Below are 20,183 nucleotides of genomic sequence, written 5' to 3'. Positions count from 1 at the left end.
TATTTGTGCCACTGCTCTCCCAACCCTAGGCAGCACAGCTCATGACTCTGAAAGGAACCCCTTCTATCTGCTTGAGGAGGAGAGAAGAAAGAGTAAAGAAGTCTTTGTCTTGCATCTTGGACACCAGCTCAGCCACAGTAGTATAGGGCACTAGTTAGATTTATGAGACCCTTATTCTAGGCCCTAGCTCCTGGATCACATTTCTGGACACATCCTGGGCTAGAAACGAACATGGTGCCTTAAAGGCAAGGATGCAGTCCTGGCAGGATCTATTACCTACTGATTGAAGAGCACTTGGGCCCTAAATAACCAGCAGCAATACCCAGATGGTACACTGTGGGTTCTGGCGGAGAATCTGAGATGTGCTGGATTCAGGTGAAACCCAGTGCATCCCCAGCTGTGGTGGCTGTGAAACACCTGCATGAGAAAAGCAGAGGGAAAAGTAAAGGGTAATTTGTCTTACACCTTAGGTACCAGCTCATCCACAATGAGAACACCAAGCAGCTTGTGGGGTCATTGATTCCAGGCCTTGGCTCTTAGTTGGCATTTCTAGACCTGCTCTGGGCCAGAGGGAAGCCCACTGCCCTGAAAAGTGAGTCTCAGGCCTGGCAGCATTTGTGACAAGCTGACTGAAGAGCCCTTGGGCCTTAAGGAACATTGGCAGTGGCTTGGTAGTGTTCCCTATAGGACTGTGGTGGTGACCACAGGGAGAGACTGTTTTGCCTGTAGAAAGGGAAGGGAAGAGTGGGAAGGACTGTGTCTGGTGGTTTGAGTGCCAGCTCAGCTGCAGTAGACTAGAACACCAGGTGGATTTCTAAGGTTTTTTACTCTACTCCCTGGGTCCTAGATGGCATCTCTGGACCCACCCAGGGCCGGAGGAATCCTGCTACCCTGAAGGGAATGACAAGTCTGACTGGCTTCACAATCTGCTCTTTGCAGAGCCCTAGGGCTTTGAGCAAACATAGGTGGTAGCCAGATAGTGGTTACAGTGGGCCTTGTGTGACACTCAGGGATATACTGGTGTCAGTTCTGACCCAGCATAGTCCCAGTGGTCATGGCCACAGGGGTGCATTTGTCACTCCATCCCCAGCTCCAGAAGGCTCAGCAAAGAGAGATAGACTCTGTTTGGAAGAAAGGAAAGAGGACAAGAGTCTCTGCCTGGTAATCCAGAGAATTCTTCAGGATCTTATCCAAGACTGCCCAGGAATTAGTTCTAGAAGTCTTCAAGAACCCCAGTGTTACTGGGCTTGGGGTGCCCACTAATGCAGATATGGACTAGATCACAACACCCAAGTCCTTTCAAATACCTGGAAGTTTTGGGCTGAATCAATCCTACTGCCCCAGCATCTTTGTACCCATCTTCTCAAGAAGATTGGGTACAAACAAGCCCAGACTGCAAAGATTAAAATAAATACCTAACTTTTGAATTCCCAGACACCAGCAAACATCCAAAGGATCAAGGCTATCCAAGTTATAGGTTACGCTTTGTGTCCCCAAGCCAAACTCATCTTGAATTATAATCCCCATAATCTCCACATGTCAAAGGAGAGACCAGGTGGAGGTAATTGAATCATGGGGGTGGTTCCCCCCATGCTGTTCTCATGATAGTGAGTGAGTTCTCATGAAATCTGATGGTTTTGTAAGGCACTTTTTCCCTCTTCGCTCGGCACTTCTCCCTCCTGCCGCCTTGAGAAGAAGGTGCCTTGCTTTCCCTTCACCTTCCACCATGATTGTTAGTTTCCAGAGGCCTCCCCAGCCATGCTGAGCTGTGAGTCAGTTAAATCTCTTTCTTTTGTTACTCAGTCTTGAGCAGTTCCTTATAGAAGTATGAAAACAGGCGAATACACCAAGAAAACATGACTTCATCAAACAAACTAAATAAGGCACCTGGGATCAATACTGCAGAAACAGATATGTAGTCTTTCAGACAGAGAATTCCAAATTTTTTTTTTTGAGTTTTGAGGAAACTCAAAGAAATTCAAGATAACATGGAGAAAGATTTCAGAATTCTATCAGAGAAATTTAATAAAGTGATTGAAAAAATAAAAAACAATTGAGCAGAAATTATGGAATGAAAAATGTATTGGAGTCGCCTCATAGCAGAATTGATCAAGCAGAAGAAGGTATTAGTGAGCTTGAAGTCAGGCTATTTGAAAATACACAGTCAGGGCAGGTGTGGTGGCTCATGCCTGTAATCTCAGCACTTTAGGAGACTGAGGTGGGAGGATCATCTAAGGTCAGGAATTCGAGATGAGCCTGGCCAATATGGTGGAACCCTGTCTCTACTAAAAATATAAACATTAGCCAGGCATGGTGGTACATGCCTGTGATCCCATCTACCTGGGAGGCTGAGGCAGGGGAATAGCTTGACCCCGGGAGGCGGAGGTTGGAAAAAAAAAAAAAAAAAAAGGAAACTATAGTTAAATATCCCTGATGAACATTGATGCAAAAAACCTCTGCAAGATACTAGCAATCTGAATTCAACAACACATTAGAAAATCAGTCATCATAACCAAGTGGGATTTATCCAAGGGTTGCCAGGATGGTTCAACATTTGCACATTAATCAATGTGATACATATTATCAACAGAATGAAAGACAAAAACCATATGATCATTTCAATTAGTCCTGAAAAAGCATTCAGTAAAATTCAACATTCTTTTCATGAGATAATCTCTTTAAAAACTGGTTTATTGGAACAAACATATATCAGGATAATAAAAGGCATAGCTGTTATCATACTGAATCAGGAAAAACTGAAAGCTTTTCCTTAAAGATTTGGAACATAACCACAATGCCTACTGTCACCACTATTGTTCAACATAGTACTGGATGTCCTAGTTAGGGCAGTCACACAAGAGAAAGAAAGGGCATCCAAATTAGGAAGAAGTCAAATTATCTTTATTTGCCAATGATATGATCTTATATTTGGAAAAACTTAAAATTCCATAAAAAACTATTAGAAAGGATGAACAAATTCAGTGAAGTTGGAGGATACAAAATCAACCTACAAAAATCAGTATCATTTCTATATGCCAATGGCAAATAATCTGAAAAAGAAATCAAGAAAGCTAATTCAGTTTGCAGTAGCTACACACAAAACTCAGTACCTAGGATTTGACCAGAGAAGTGAAAAATCTTCCTACAATGAAAGCCACAGAACATTGATGAAAGAAATTGAAGAGGACACAAAAAAATGGAAAGACATCCCCTCTTAATGGATTATAAAAATCAATATTGTTAAAATGACCATATTACCTTAAGTAATGTACAGCTGTGCGAGCCCTGTAAAAATACCAATGTCATTCTTCACAGAAATAGAAAAAACAATCCTAAAATTTATATAGAATAGAAGAGACCCAGAATAGCCAAAGCTATTGTAAGCAAAAAGAACAAAACTAGAGGAATCACATTTCTTAAATTAAATTGTACTATAAAGCTGTAGTAACTAAAACAGCATGAAAATTGACACATAGACCAATGGAACCTCACAGACAACTCAGAAATATATTCGTACATCCATATAAACTAATTGTTGATGGAGTTGCCAAGAACATACATTGGGAAAAGAACAGTCTCTTCAATAAATTCTGCTGGGAAAACTAGATATCCATGGGCATAAGAATGAAACTAGTTCCCTATCTCTTGCCATATGCAAAAATTAAATCACAATGGATTAAACACTTAAATCTCAGACTTCAAACTATGAAACTACTAAAAGAAAACATTGGGGAAAGTCTCCAGGATGTTGGACTGAGCAAGGATCTTTTGAGTAATATCCTACAAGCACAGGCAACCAAAGCAAAAATGAACATATGGGATTACATCAAGCTGAAAAGCTTCTGGACAGCAAGGGAACAATCAACAAATCAAAGAGAAAACTCACAGAGTAGGAGACAATATTTGCAAACTACCCATCTAACAAAGGATTAATAACCAGAATATAGAAGCAGCTAAAAACCACTCTGTAGGAAAAAAATTAATAATCCAATTAAAAAACGGGCCAAAGCTATGAGTAGACTTTTCTCAAAAGAAGACATACCATTTGCAAATAGATATATGGAAATATGCTCAACATTATTGATCATCAGAGAATAAAAATCAAAACTAACATGAGATATCATCTCATCCCAGCCTGAATGGCTCTTATCCACAAGACAGGCAATAACAAATGCTGATAAAGATGTGGGTAAAAAGGGAACTCTCATACATTGTTGGTAGGAATGTAAATTAGTACAACTACTATGGAGAACAGTTTGGAAGTGACTCTAACAATTAGAAATAGGCTGGGTGCAGTGGCTCACACCTATAATCCCACACTTTGGGAGGCTGAGGTGGGTGGATCACTTGAAGTCAGGAGTTTGAGACCAGCCTGGCCAACATGGTGAAACTCCGTCTCTCCCAAAAATACAAAATTAGAGGGGTGTGGTGGCGCACACACCTGTAATCCCAGTTACTTTGGAGGCTGAGACAGGAGAATCACTTGAACCCAGGAGTCGGAGGTTGTCCTGAGCCAAGATTGTGCCATTGCACTCCAGCCTGGGTGACAGAGTGAGACTCCGTCTCAGGGAGAAAAAAAAAAAATGGAAATAGAACTGTGATATGATCTAGCTATCACACTGCTAGGTATGTACCCAAAGAAAGGAAATCAGTATATTGAAGAGATATCTGCATTTCCATGTTTATTTTAGCATTATTCATAATAGCCAAAATTTGGAAGCAACCCAAATGTTCATCAACAGATGAATGGATAAAACAAATGTGGTGCAAACACACAATGGTGTACTATTCAGCCATAAAAGAATTGAAATCCTGTCATTTGCAACAACATGAATGAAATTGGAGGTCGTTGTGTTAAGTGAAATAAGCCAGGTACAGAAAGACAAACTTTACATGTTCTCACTTATTGATGGGAGCTAAAAATTAAAACAATTGAACTCATGGAGTTAGAGAGTAGAAGGATGGTCACCAGAGCCTGGGAAGGGTAGTTGGAGGAAGTGGGAATAATTAATGGATTACAAAAAAAATAGTTGGAAAGAACAAATAAGACCTGGTATTTGCTAGCATGATAGGGTGACTGTATTAAAAAATAAGTTAATTGTTGGATTGTCTGTAATGTAAAAGTTAAGTGCTTGAGGTGATGGATGCCCCATTTACCCTGATATGATTATTATGCATTGCCTGTGTGTTTCACATGTCATCTACCCTATAGATACATCTACCATGTCCCCACACACAAAAATTCTAGAGATATTTTATAAGGATAAATGGTACTCATTTTTATTATTCATTGATAAAGTTTTCCTAGTTTTGTTTGTTTACAGTTTTGTAGGTACTATAGTGTTATGCTCAGTATCAATAATTCACTAACATTTTGGTTAGGCATTACATTTTTTGGGAAATCATTTAACTCTCATCTGTTTTCCTGGCATCAAAATCTTAGAGTTAGAAGGAAACTTGGAGATCTTCAGATCTGCAACCTCCCTGACAGCTAGCTTAAATATGGCCAGTAACGGGGAATGTCTCACTGCTCAAATTGCAAGAGGATTATCTCTTTATTAAAGATAACTGTATTTCATATGTAACTTCAGTACCTCATTAGAAAAATTCGAGATTGATATGACAGGATTTTTTGTTGTTTAACTTCCTGCATTCTAACCACTGTAGAATGTGGCAGGTTTTGACAATTTATACTTAATAATTAGTTTTCATATACCCCTCACTTGGCTTTTGTCCCAATTACTCTTGTTGCTCCAATTGCTCACACTCAGGTTACTGGTAAGTTTTTAAGGCCAATATTTGAACCCCTCCATTTAACACCTTTAATTTTCATCATATTTCAAGCTTATCTCTTTATCAACTTCTGAATCACATTGTCATATTTTATGTCCTACTCTTGCTGTTATCTTCCTGTCTCTTTCAGTGGAGCATCTTTTCATTTACCTCTTAGTAATTAGAGTTTGCTAAGACTTTATCCTTGGTTTACTTTTCAAAACCAATGACTTTATTGTTTTTTGAAAAGTTATACATACTTACATTCAAGCAGTAAGAAAGAATAAAAAGAAGAAAGCAAAGAAAAAACTAGTTCACATGTTAGAGATAAAAATTTTTAATATTATCATATAACCATCTCTTAATGGCCAGATACAGAGAAGACTAGATGGGTAGATTAATTATATAAAAAGAGTGTCATATTTTTGAAAAAGAGATTTACATTTATTATATTTATTTGGAGCCAACTAAATGAAGAGAAACAGAAGTAAATGTAAATTAGGTGTTAAACTTTAAATAAATGTTTTCTCTGCTTCAAAAGAATTAATTTCTTTAAGATTAAAAGAAAGGTTGCAAAAAGAAATTGACACCTTGCTATGCAAGATGGAAAACCCAGCATTTTTACAAAACTTGTTTGTAAAAGTTTTTTGTTTCCTCTACATCTTGAGTTTTGTTCATTCAATTTCTTTGTAAAAATTTTACCAAAGTCTATAACTTTATATATTACAAGAATAATTTCCTCAGCTTTAAAGTCTTGTCTCTCAATATAACGAATTCGGTACTCATCACATTTTTGAAAGCCATGGCTTTTCTATTTATGAATTGTTTATTTTCATATATTTCTTGGTTAGCCAGATAAAATTGAAAGTATTACCAGGCGAGGTGGCTCACGCCTGTAATCCTAGCACTTTGGGAGGCCGAGGCAGGTGGATCACCTGAGGTCAGGAGTTCAAGACCAACCTGGTCAACATGGCGAAACCCCATCTCTACTAAAAATACAAAAATTAGCCGGGCGTAGTGTTGTGCGCCTGTAATCCCAGCTATCCAGGAGTCTGAGACTGGATAGTCCCTTGAACCCAGGGGGCAGAGGTTGCAGTGAGCCGATATTGCATCATTGCATTGCAGCCTGGGAGCCACTTCACCCCAGCCTGGGTGAAAGAGCAAGAATGTATCTCAAAAAAAAAAAAAAAAAAAAAAAGGCATTTTTTCAAGAAGGAATGAAAATAGCCATATTTGTAAGAACCTAGATGTTTGAGAGTATGATTCAACAGGGATTAAATGGGCTGGGTATAATTTTATTGGGTTACACCCTTTTTTCCTCAGAACTTTCTAGATGTTACTCATTTATAGAATCGGTGGTTGCTGTGAGGATGTGTTACGGAGAGGTGTCTGATTTCCCCAACCTCCCCTTTATCACCCTCTGCTGTGGATATGGCTTGCCTTTGCTAGGTGGATGCCTGAAAATTTACTTTTTTCAACTTGATATTCAAAAACTTAAATAGAATATGTCAATATAATTTGTTCTAGATCACATTTTCCTGAAATACCTATGCATTTAAAATATTACTTTGTTCCAAGGATTTCTCTTTTGCATATATTTTTGCATACTTTTCTATTCCACTTTTTATACTCTAATTCAAGGAAGTTGTCTTTATGTTAGATTTTTTTTTTTTGTCCGGCCTTCATATCTATTTTTTTAACAATTCTTTAATCTTTTTTCTTTTTCTTCTGCATTCATTTTATCTCAAGACCTTTCTTCATCAGTAATTCAATTTTTAGCCATGTTTTATTTTTCTTTTGTTCTGTTTTTGAGATGGAGTCTCGCTCTGTCACCAGGCTGGAACACAGTGGCACGATCTTGGCTCATTGCAACCTCCGACTCCCTGGTTCAAGCAATTGTCTTGCCTCAGCCTCCCACCTAGCTAGGATTACAAGCATGCACCACCACGCCCAGCTAATTTTTGTATTTTTTAGTAGAGACAGGGTTTCACCACGTTGGTCAGGATGATCTCGATCTCCTGACCTCGTGATCTGCCTGCCTTGACCTCCCAAAGTGCTGGGATTACAGGTGGGAGCCCCGCTGCGCCTGGCCTTCTTTTGTTCTTTCTTACATTTCTTTTTAATCTGTAATAATGTTCTTTGTTATTCTTGTTGTTCTCAGTTTAATGCCTCAATTCTTCAAATTCTTATTTTTGGATGTTTTACTATTTTCTGAGCTTGTATTTTATTAAATTCAGATTTTTGGTAAATTCTTTTCTTCCTTTGTGGCTTTTCTTTTTCAATTTGGATTCAAGGTCTGTATTTTGTTAAATGTACACTTTGCTCCACCAACTACAGAGTGTTTTCTATTCTAGAAGGGGTGACCCAGGGTTTTAAATTGTTGTCTGGCTTCAGCAGAGAGTGTTGGAACTACCAGGCCTGGTAGTTCTCTGTGTTTTTTGCTGAGAACCATTTCTGCTGCTCTTCATTCCTTTCTATAGATCCGTATTTCCATCTGGTGTTATCTTCTTTCTGCCTGAAGGACTTCCTTTAATATTTCTTAGAGTGCACATCTGCTGGTAGTGAAATTCTTTCAGCTGTCATACACCTGAAAAAAAATCCCTATTTTTTCTTCATTTTGAAAGGTATTTTCAGTAAGTATAGAATGCTACATTGACAGATTTTTTTTTTTTTAGCAGTTAATTACTCCACTATCTTCTAATGTGAATTGTTTCTGATAAGAATTCTGCTGTCATTCTTACTTTGTTCACCTTTATATAATGTGCCCCCCTTTTATCCCTCGGCTAGTCAGAGCATAAACTACCACTACAACTGTATGAGCTTTGCAGTTTGTTTCCTCTAAGTTTTCTCTAATCCTTTTGGATGTTTTTTTTTTTTCTCTCTTGTACTTGGGTAGTTTCCTTAAATGCATGTGCTGATTAGTACTTGGCTGAAGACAAGGTCCTCAGGTCTGTAGATCTTCAGAGCTCTCCCTGTATCTGAGTAGATCTTTCCTCTATGACACTTTGCCCTGCAAACTCTAGCTCCCTTGACCTCGCTGGAACCCAGGGTATGTCTCCTTAATTTAGGAAGATTACTGGACTCCATTTAGGTTTCCTGTTTCTGTGCTGTAGCTTGGAAGCTCTCTGTAAGTAGTAAGCTGGGATAATCATAGAACTCACCTTATTTGTTGCCCTCTCCAGGGATGACATTGTCTGATGCCCAATATCTAAAAACCATTTTTCATGTATTTTTTTCTAGTTTTTAGTTGCTCCATATAGAAGGGAAAATCTGGTCCCTCTAACTTACTTTTCTTTTTATTGAACATGTTTTCTCTGGATTAAATCCCAAAACTCTTTCCATGTTCCAAATGTATATTTCCTATTTTCTGACACCTGTTTCCTTCTGGCTGCTTTTACAAGTATCTTAAAAGCTAAGCATGTCATCCAAAAAAACTCAGTGCCTTTTCCCTCAAATGAGTTCAATCTCCTCTAGGCTTCCCAAATGAATACCTTAAGCCCCTACCATGCTAGATTTCTCTTTACTGAAAATTGCAATTTATAGTATAATGAGTCTTTAATACAATCCCACAATACCTCTGTCAAGAGCTTAGCTGAACTAGAGAGAGCCGAAATGCCAGGTGTATGAATAGCTGCTCTAAGAGAACAAACCAAAATGAAAGTTACAGCCACCTTTAATTAATTACTGAGATAGTTTAAGCAAGAGGCTAAAGGGGAGAAAGTGCCAGCTCCCCATATTTTATTTTCCCCCATGCGTCAAGTGGATCCACATAGAAATGAGGGTTGTCTCACTGCCAGTGGATCCTCAAGCAAAAGGTTCTTGCCATCTGATAGACCTGAGGCATGGGGGGAGGGTGTGGGAAGATGGCTGGGAGAGGAAAAGTATAAAGTCAGAATTAGAAAAAATATCTTCAAGTTTACTGCCTCCTCCCGGTCTTCTAAGGAGGTTTCTGCAGAGACACCTAAGCAAACCTCAGCCAAAGCCCCCAATAAAAATGCCTCCATATCAAGACATCTATGGTAGAGATACAGATATGTGTAAGAGTGTGATTGGCCAGGGAAACTAGTGTCCTTGACCAGGGGAACCTGTGTCCTTAAGTGTAACTCCCTTCAGAGACTGCAGTCCATTGACCTACAAGTCTGGTTGGGGAGGGCAGCTTTGCCCCATGAGGTGTGCCAGGTAAAACTTTGGTAATCACCTATGGTCAGGCCTGATGAATCACATGTAAGTTTTGGCCAGGAGCTAGATTTCTCAGTCTTTACTGAGTCACAAGTGCATGAGTATGTTCACAAAACCGTTTCTTACCATGTTTGTCATTGAAAGTTGAGGGCTTGTATATCAGACAATGCAAGAAACAAGCAAATGGGAAAACTCTTTCATAAACAATAGCAAGTATTTATTTATTGCATATGGGTCTGTGTGTTGGCTGAAGCAGCTCTTACTGCTGCAGGTTTTCTGGTCCAGCTCTGTTTCAGGCTGCAAGGTAATTCCACTTCTGCTCCATGTGTCTGATTCTTGAACACAGTGCAACAAGTATAAACATGAAGAGCTTGTTTTGCCTGTGTTTGGAACTGGCACACTGTAACCTCCACCCAAGATTTCTTTGGCTAAAGCAAGTCATCTTATTAAATACAGCCAACAACAATTCATACTGTCAGTGTTAGTTTCTATGGAGGGTTGGGGGAGTATTTTAGGCCTTTACCCAAAGTCTACCAGGCCTTGCATTATTCCTTTCACAAATTATTAGCAACAGGCATGACAGCCAAATCCTGAGCCATGTTTTAATGTCAACATCTGAGATTTGGTCTTTATGCTGCCAGTGATTCAGTGTCCACTCCTTTTATATGGTGACAAGCAATTTCATTTTCCAACTCTGAAAGTACTGGAACTTATACACTTCCCATATTTCAATGGCCAGTGCCTTTCTGAGCTCGGATCTTTCTTAGAGTAGCTAGTCAAGTGCAGCCAGCAATAACCAAACTCATACTATCAGCATTCTGCGCTGACATCTCCTCACTCAGTGTAAAATTTATTAGGTTATTAGGTACATTTTTTGCCTTCCAGGTTATGCCAGGTGGCAATGTTCTAAATGTTTTGTAACGACATAACATGGGTCGCCATTTTCTCAGCATCCTGTAACATATATTTTGCCGCCTTCCACCCAGTCCCAAAATCAATGCCACATAATTTAGCTTTTTATCATAGCAGCACCCCACTTAAAATTACCAATTTCTGTATCCCATCAGCTTTTGCTGCAGAATAAACAACCACAAAATCTCACTAGCATGCAGTAACAAACATTTAGTTCTTGCTCATGAGTCTATCAGCTGGGATAACTGTGCTGCAGGCTGCAGGTCTGTTGGTTGGCTGGAGTGCTTCACCTTGAGGCAATATTGGATTTAGGTCTGCTCCATATTTCTTAATCCCAGTTCCAGGCTGAAGGGGCAGTGACTACCTGACCGTGTTCTTTTCAAGGCAAATATTGGAAATTTCCAAGGGGTGATCAGAAGCATACAATTTCTTAAGTTCTAGGCTCATAACAAGTATGCTGTCATTTATACCCATGTTTCCCTAGTCCAAGCAAATCACATGGCCAAACTCAACATTAATGGAGCAGGGATCTGTACTCTATCCATGAAGGTATCCATGAAAGAAGTAAGCATTTGCTGAGTAATAATCTACCATAGTATGATATAAAATCATAGGCCAGTGGGCAAAAGTATGCTGGAGCTGTTAGTGTACGTTACGAGCATATGGTTTTCTAGGTAGTCTGACCCAATCCAGAAATAAAGCATCTAGAATGGAGTAAATGGACTGCAAATTTCAGATTGTCCTTATTAAATGTTAATTTTAAAAAGTACAGACTCTCATAATAGCTGGGCAGCATACAATTTAAGTTCCAGATTTCTGGCAAGTAACTCAAATGTACTTACTATTGAGAATAGATTGTGTTGGATACATACCAAAAAGAACATGACCAAAAAATCAAGCCTTCAGAAATGGTCATCCTACTTTAACTTAGAGCCAAATCAAGGGAACATATTGGGAACAAAAAGGAAAACCTTTTAGGCATATTCAGGTTTTCTCCAATAAAGCCAAAAACTTTTCAACAGCAGTAAAAATGTTGAAATATTTACTTCTTGGAATGATTAATATTAACTAATTCTTTGTGACCATAATTTAATGCACAGTCATTAATCTATTGAGCATAAACCTAGTACCTAAACATTTAGGGAGAATAACAAAAACTGTTCTAAACCCATGCAGTATATTTTATAAAGAAAGGAAGGTCAGACTGCAGTTTCATTTTATGCTACTTATAATTGCTATCCAATCTAGCATAAGGGCATTCCTTCCAGCCCTACTCTTGTTATGTTAATATTTCTGATCTTATATTATTCTCTTATTTAGTGACTTCCTGCTAATAACAAAATAAAGCCCAAATTCCTTTATTCCACTGAAAACTAGCTCCTGCCTACCTCATTAGCCTTATCTTTCATATGTTTAGCATTATTTTTTCCTCCCTGGAACTGAAATATCAGCAAAATAAAACCCCAAAGTGCTTTAGCGTTTAATACCTCTGGACCAGTGTGCACAGTACTGTATTCCTTTCTTGTCGGTTCCATGTAGAAAACACCTCCTCATTTTTAACAGTAGAACTGGGGTGTGACCTCTATATAAAGCCTTTCTCTGTTCTCTTTTTTTGTACCCTCAACATATATAAATATATGTATAATATATAAAACATATGCATTGTATATGTATATACACACACAAATATATCTATATAAATGATTTATACAGTTTTTGGTTGCTTCTGTTATGCCTAAAGTCATGCTTCTTTGTAGTTGTTACCAACGTGGCACTGGGGGCTCACACTGTAATCCCAAAATTTTGAGAGGTTGAGGCAGGTGAATTGTTTGAATCCAGGAATTTGAGACCAGCCTGGGCAACCCTGTCTCTACCAGAAAAAAAAAAAAAGTTGGGTGTGGTGGTACACACCTGTACCCCCAGCTACTTGGGGTGCTGAGGCTGGAGGATCACTTGAACCCTGGAGGTGGAGGTTACAGTGATCCGAGATCGTGTCACTGCACTCCAGCCTGGGTGATACAGCAGGACCCTGTCTTAAAAAAAAAAAATGGGAATTTTAAAATTAAAAAATTATTTTTAAAACAAGCCAAAGGAGTATTAAGAATATAGAGGAAATATTAAAGTAAATTGAAACAAAAGTTAATTGCAAGAAGTAATTCGTAACATGAAATTTTCTTTCTTTTCTTTTTGGTTGGGGGGACAGAGTCTTGCTCTGTCGCCCATGCTGGAGGGCTGTGGGGTGATCTCGGGCCACTGCAAGCTCCGCCTCCCGGGTTCACACCATTCTTCTGCCTCAGCCTCCCCAGTAGCTGGGACTACAGGCGACCGCCACCATGCCTGGCTAATTCTTTGTATTTTCAGTAGAGACGGGGTTTCACCGTGTTAACCAGGATGGTCTCGATCTCCTGACCTCATGATCCGCCTGCCTTGGCCTCCCAAAGTGCTGGGATTACAGGCGTGAGCCACCATGCCCAGCTTGTAACAGGAAATTTATATGAAATCAGAAACACAATTACAGTGTTAAACTTCACAAAACTAATTCATTTAAATATAAAGATAGAAATTAAAATATAATGAAGCACTCGGAAGTAGAAAATAAACAGTCTAAAATATTTTAAAAGTATGGGCTTAAGGAATACCATAAAATAAAAAGGGGGTGTTACACATGGCTTTCAAGCTAGCTAGAGGAATTAAAGACAGCAGGTTCAAATTCCCCTGATTCATCCAGTGAGCTAATAGGATCGAGTCCAGCAAGTCCCCAGCTTAAAGACATTTTATTTTTAAGGCAAGGAAGCCTATTTATTGGGTATAATTTACAGTAAATAAAATGAAAAAAAAAAAAAACCCCACAAAACCTACTTATCCCTCTGTTTTCCTACCTCTCGTCCTAGAAAAAGATACTTACATTGTCCTGGTAACTTTCTTTTTAGAATATTTGTGGCTGATAACAAAAATGGACTACTTGTCTTTGAACTTTTACTGATTGAATAGATTCTTCCCAGGCCTCCTGCCCAGGTAAACTCAAAGGAGATGGTCTAGGTCTCCAGAAAGAGGTGCCAAGTGTAACAGTCATATCAAATGAATGAAATTCTCTCCTACTCATCAGAAACAAGATTTATTTCTTGCCATTTCATTCATCAGAAATGGGAGTTGAGTTTTCACTGGCTTATGGTTACTTCCAGAGGAGATGGATTCTAATTATAGTTGGCTGATCTGACTTTATCTTGCCTAAGGCAACGATTTTTAATTAACACAAAAACCAAAAACTTTTTCATGGCAGGTCTTGCTGATTTATTGCCTATTTATCCCCAATTCACTTATCTGAAACAGTGTTCAGAGTTATTTTTACTCACAATACTTCTGACGCCAATTATACAGGTTTTTTCTTCCACCCAACAACCAACTCTTTGCTTCTCCAAACTCCAGTTGGGCAAGTCAGTTCAATTGTAACTACTTAGAATTAGTGCAGACCCTACAGATTAAGGACTCTGTCCCACAAGACTGCCCCCATTTTAGATCCCAATCACAAGTCCCACATTTCCACCTGTATTTCTGACCAACCGAGTTTAAATTGGGGGCTCCCAGGAGTCCTTCCTCAGATTTGTTAGTTTGCTAGAATGGCTCCGAAAAGTTTTCCATTTACTATTGCTTGTTTATTATAAAGGATACTATTCAGAAACAGCCAAATAGAAGAGTTGCATAGTTCATGGTATGGAGGAAGGAACAAGAAGCTTCCATGTCCTTTGTGAGCATGCCATCTTCAGCACCTCAATGTGTTTACCAACTTGGAATTTCTCCAAACTCCATAGAGTTTTTTATGGAGCTTCCATTAAGTAGCCATCATTGATTCAATCATTGGCCGTTGGTGATTCAATTCAATCTCCATTTCCTCTTCCCTCTGCAGAGACCTGGTGGTGGGGCTGGATGTTAAAACCATGTAATCACACGGTTGCCTCCTCTTGCAGCCAGTCCTCATCTTGAACCTATCTAGGGGGCTCACCGGGAATCATCTTATTAAGCATAAACTCTGATATGGTTGAAAGGAGCTTGTTATGCTTTGCTTGTAATAACAAAGGATGCTCCTATTACTCAAGAAATTCCAAAGGTTTTTGAAACTATGTTTCAGGAATTGGGGACAAAATCCAAATACAGTGGGCCCTCTGTATCCATGGGTTCCACATCCCTGGATTCAGCCAACTGCAGATCTAAAATATTTGAAAAAGAATTGTATCTGTATTGAACATGTATAGACTTATCTTGTTATTCTCTAAACAATATGGTATAACAATATTTATGTAGCATTTACTTTGTATTAGTTATTCTAAGTAATATAGAGATTATTTAAAGTATACAGGAGGATGTGCATAGGTTATATGCAAATGCTACATCAGGGACGTGAACATGGTTGGATTTAGGTATCCCAGGAAGGTCCCTGCAACAGAAACGACTGTATATGTTTCTTATTGTATCACAAGTACCTTCTGAAGTAAAACCTACCCACTATGATTCTCATTTTCTTTTCCTAAAAGTGAAATAAAAATAGCAGTATTCTTTAGGAAATTGCCAATACAATAAGTTGATAACTATTTTCCTTTCTAAATCTCTCAAATTGATATAATCACAAACAGACCTTTAAGAAAGTTTGTGTACGAAGCTTCATATTAAGATCAGGGAAAAAACAATGATAATAGATTTTTAAAATCATTTGTTAAATTAATTAAAAGAAAGAGTCTAAAAGAAGAATACAAAGTAAAAGATTGCAGAAAACTTTATATTATTTAAGCCAAGAAGATTAAAAGAAAAAATGTAGAAAATAGAATATAATAAGCTTAAATAACTATGAGTAAGCAAAATTAAAAGTTAATGCAAAAAAGAAAAAATGGAGAGAAGGAACTCCTGAGAAAGAATATAAATTAGAATGAATGTAAAGCATTTAAAACTAAAGTATTGAAATTAAATCTCCAGTAAAGTGAAGCATATGCTCACATGTCTACCATAGGAAAGAAATAGGAGTGTGTATTTCTAACTAGGTCTTCTTGGTTTATTTCCCAAATCCTGAGATCCTTGAAGAGAAAGAGAATCAAGGGCCAGAAAATTGGATCCTCATTTCTTTCCATGGCATGAGCTTAGCTTCTTGAGCGTTCTGTATAAACCTGTGATGGGAAGAAACAAACTTCAGCAGATAAGTACAGGTGAACATGGTTAGACAATCCACCAGTGGACCTTGCACACATCCAGGAGCAAATAAGCAGCAGACAGATTCATTTTTAAATCAGTCTTCACCATTTATTTTATTGGAAGTATTTAGCTATTGTTGGCATCCCATGCTGTTTGAATATAGAACTATTATTTTTAAGATTAAATATTTCACTCAGAAGTATATCAGATATTTAAATGACTACAAAGGATGAATTGTATTTGCATATTATTTCTATATTGCTGAAAGATTGCTGTAAATGAATTCAGCACCATGGTGTTAGGGGACTAGAAGAAGAAACTTAGGAACTGATAGATTATTATCAAGGTAAAGGTACTTATTCCCCAGGTGACAAATTCTACCTATCCTAGCTTTTATTATCCTTAGGATAGTGTTCTGTTTATTTCATAAGTACAGAAGTTTTAATTGGGTATGTCATTTTTCAAAGACAAAAGAAATGCCTAATTCACTCTAACAAACTTGTTAGTCACTGTTTATACCAGGAGGATTTCTACTCTACAGAGAATAATATTCTTTTCTTTTTCCTTTGTTGAGAAATCAAAATTTTATACTGACCTACAGCAGCCAAGCATACTTTAAAGCAAAATCATCTCAGGCTAACACAGATATATATCCTTTTAGTTTTATATATTCTTTTTTGTCCCCCTTTTATTCCTTAAGAAATGTTATATTCCAAAAGTAATTCACTAAGAAAATGTTAGTAAAATTTGTCATAGTAATTTATCTAAAGAAGAATACAAAGTAAAAGATTGCAGAAAAAAGTTATTTATAGGATTTGATATATTTTGGTTTTAGTATTAACTGAAGTTTTATTATTTCATTTTTTCTTTAAGGTTGTTAAGTTACTTGTAGGTTTTGGCTTGGTTGAAAAGGTTTTGGTAGTCAAATGTATAGCTAGTGTAGGAATGATTTGTAGCTATAACCTCACCCATATACCTAGCTTTCTATTTGTTATGAAGTCACAGTATTTCTAGAAGAGTTATTTGTATGGTTTACCTTGCCCAGTGCATGATCTTTCACTTGAAAAAAAGGTTGTGGTAGGGGGTGTTACGATTTCAGTCCACCCTAATTCTGTTACTGTTTGCTTTGTTCAGCAATCACTGTGATCCTCCTGGCAGGGAACAAGATCCAGAGAACAAAACTAGTAGTGACTGTGTAGATAAAAAGGCAATGAATTCTGCTTTTAAGGCAAAGGGGGAATAGTCTACAAAAGAATGAAAATAGGAATAAAAGTGTAGCATTGTTAACCTGAAGATCTATTGTACTTTTGAAAAATCTTACACTGCAAAAAAAAAAAAAAAAAAAGTGACACTACAAAGATACTTAATTGTGTGACTAAAAATCTTGAAAAGGGTCATTGTTTAGTTACTGGTCAAATACTTGACAAGAAAATACCCTAGATTATTCACAATTGAAAAACCATAGAACGCTTTTCCTTAAAATGACAGGACAGTATTTCAGCAGCACACGTGGTATCATAATATATTATTTATTCTCTACCAGAACAGCTCTTTAGATCTGGTGAAGATGATGAGGTCAAGAGGAGTACTCCAGAGAAGAATGGAAAAGAAATGTTGGAGCAGACATTGCAGAAGGTAGTCTAATCTTTAAGATATTGAGCTGAGCAAGTTAAATCTGAATTTTAACGTAAAGGATTATATTTTAAAACGAGGGCTTATGAATGTAAACCTTGTGTGAATCCTTAATTTAAATTCATAATTCAAAATCATTGGCTTGCCAAAATGGGGTAAAAAAAAAATCAATGTTAGTGAAATAAATGTGTAAACACTTGTGCTTCCATTGACGTAGATTAAAATTATTTTCAAAAGGTGAAATGGAGACAATGAAAAAAATAGAAATTGTAGAAATGTAGACTATATGTGCTTGTTAGTTATAACTCAGTTTAAGTTTAAAATATATTTTAATAAGACTGCTATACTTCCACAAATATAGAGATTTGTAATATTTGAACTAAAACACTGAGCATAGTTATAGCTTTACCTCAGTAAAATGGTAATATGTTTATAGTTTTAATGTTAAACATGAAAATGTACATGGCTCGTCTCATTTTAGATAAAAAATTATACCAATATAATTTAGTACAGCTTTTTATGTTTTAGTAAGACCATCCATGTAAACCTTATAGTCATGTTATAACATGTCTATCATTAATAGTAAAATACCGTTTTAAAATATTAACATTTACTTTTATAATTTTATACTTAATTTGTATTTTTATAAGTAAATACATTGTTATCAAGTTCAGTTAAGTGGATCTAATTATTAACACTTTGTTATAAAGAAAATAATCTTTAAATAGTTTGTTCTTGTAAGTGATTGTCATTTGGCTGCGTTAGATTGATTTTAGTTTTTTACAAAACCTTAATACTTAGATAACTCTAAAAATGTACAAATATATAAACAAAAATATTAACATAGTTGCTTATATTTCGTTACATCTCTGAATTGACTTGTAGGAAATCTAGTGATTTACAGCAGATGATGTGATTGTTCATACTTCTAACAACTTGTCAGGTCACAAAAGCTGTCATCTCATTATTACTGAATGACACATATCAAGTTAACATAGTAACACAGAGAACTAGAAATGCTTACATTTATTTGTCTTTAGGTAAAATGATTAATTGAATTAATCTATGCACTACCAGGTAGGATGTCATACAGTTCACACTAGCTTATCATCTTTTTTTCAGAATAATATTTTTATTTGCCAGGTTTTATATGATTTTTTGTATCTATGGATATGTAATACTATGCTACTTTTTCTTGCCTTAGGGTAGAAACCCTAAAGAAAGCCATATTTCATTCCATCTGCCATAAATGAATGCTACAATAGTAGATCCAGACATCCATTTTAAGACCTGAACAGCCAATATAAATTATTTTCATTAGTATACTATTTTTTATATTTACCTAATGTAGTTTTATCAATCACAAGTTAATTCCTCATGTTTGAGTTTCATTATTTTAAAAGGTTATATATGAAACTCACTCAAAATAAATTTAAAAAACAGTAATAAGGTGAAAACAATATTTGTATACAGTAGAAATGAAACATATGAGCAGATTATTTTAAAAATAATATATTAACATTTCACATTGTTATTGGCAGAATTGTGATCTACCCCCCACATTTATATATATTAAGAGTCCTAAGCTGTATTATCTCAGAATGTTTACATTCATTTGGAGATAGGGTCCTTAAAGAGGTAATTAAGTTAAAATAAGGCTATTAGGGTCAGCCCTAATTCAACATGACTGGTGTCTTTATTTAAAAAAAGGAAATTAGAATACAGACAAATACAGAGGGAAGTCCATGTGAAGACACAGGGAAAAATAGCCATTTACAAGCCAAGGAGAAAGGCCTCAGAAGAAACCAACCCTGCTAACACCTTGATCTTGGACTTCTAGACTCCAGGAATGTGAGAAAATAAATTTCTGTTGTTTAAGTCACCTACTCTGTTATACTTTGTTATGGCAAACCTAGCAAACTACACTCTTCATAGCTTCATAATGTCAGGTATTTTATTTCAGTTTTGGAAAGAGCCTCTTTTTTTGGGGGGTGGGGGGGACAGGGTCTTGCTCTGTCGCCCAGGATGGAGTGCAGTGGGCAATGCTGGCTCACTGCAACCTCCGCCTCCCAGGTTCAAGCAATTCTCATGCCTCAGTCTCCCAAGTAACTGGGACTACAGGCGTGTGCCACCATGCCTGGCTAATTTTTGTGTTTTTTGTAGAGGTGGGGTTTCACCATGTTGGCCAGGCTGGTCTTGAACTCCTGAGTTCAAGTAATCCGCCTGTCTCAGCCTCTCAAAGTGCTGGGATTACAGGCATGAGCCACCGCACCTGGCCTGAAAAGAGCCATCTATTTGGTATATTATTTTAAATGTTCAATACTATAAGAAAACGTGGGCTTGAGCTGAATTATAATCCACAAATTGAATACTTTTAACAGTTGCCCAGACTTTCATTCTCAAATATGTATTAAAATTTACTTTTCTATTTTTGAAGGATTAAAATCAGTTTAACAATTTTTGAGTATACCTTGAATAACACTTTAATAAGTGCTATGGATTTTCCCTTT

General features: G+C 37.0%; 2 protein-coding genes across 6 annotated transcripts in view; both read left to right on the top strand.

Annotated features, from left to right (window-relative positions):
• Positions 1-20,183, top strand: part of SH3GL2 (SH3 domain containing GRB2 like 2, endophilin A1) — a 796,347-nt gene that overhangs the window by 354,503 nt on the left and 421,661 nt on the right. The window lies entirely within an intron of this gene.
• Positions 1-20,183, top strand: part of CNTLN (centlein) — a 373,184-nt gene that overhangs the window by 234,562 nt on the left and 118,439 nt on the right. For all 5 annotated transcript variants that reach the window (XM_050761625.1, XM_050761628.1, XM_050761624.1 and 2 more), the window contains one exon: positions 17,585-17,676. In XM_050761625.1, coding sequence (XP_050617582.1) covers positions 17,585-17,676 — 92 coding nt within the window. The remainder of the gene's footprint in view (positions 1-17,584; positions 17,677-20,183) is intronic.

This window comes from Macaca thibetana, chromosome 15, assembly GCF_024542745.1.
Source record: "Macaca thibetana thibetana isolate TM-01 chromosome 15, ASM2454274v1, whole genome shotgun sequence".
NCBI lineage: Eukaryota > Metazoa > Chordata > Mammalia > Primates > Cercopithecidae > Macaca > Macaca thibetana.
The sequence above is the reverse complement of the archived record's forward strand: the minus strand, read 5'-3'. Positions and strand labels throughout refer to the sequence as shown.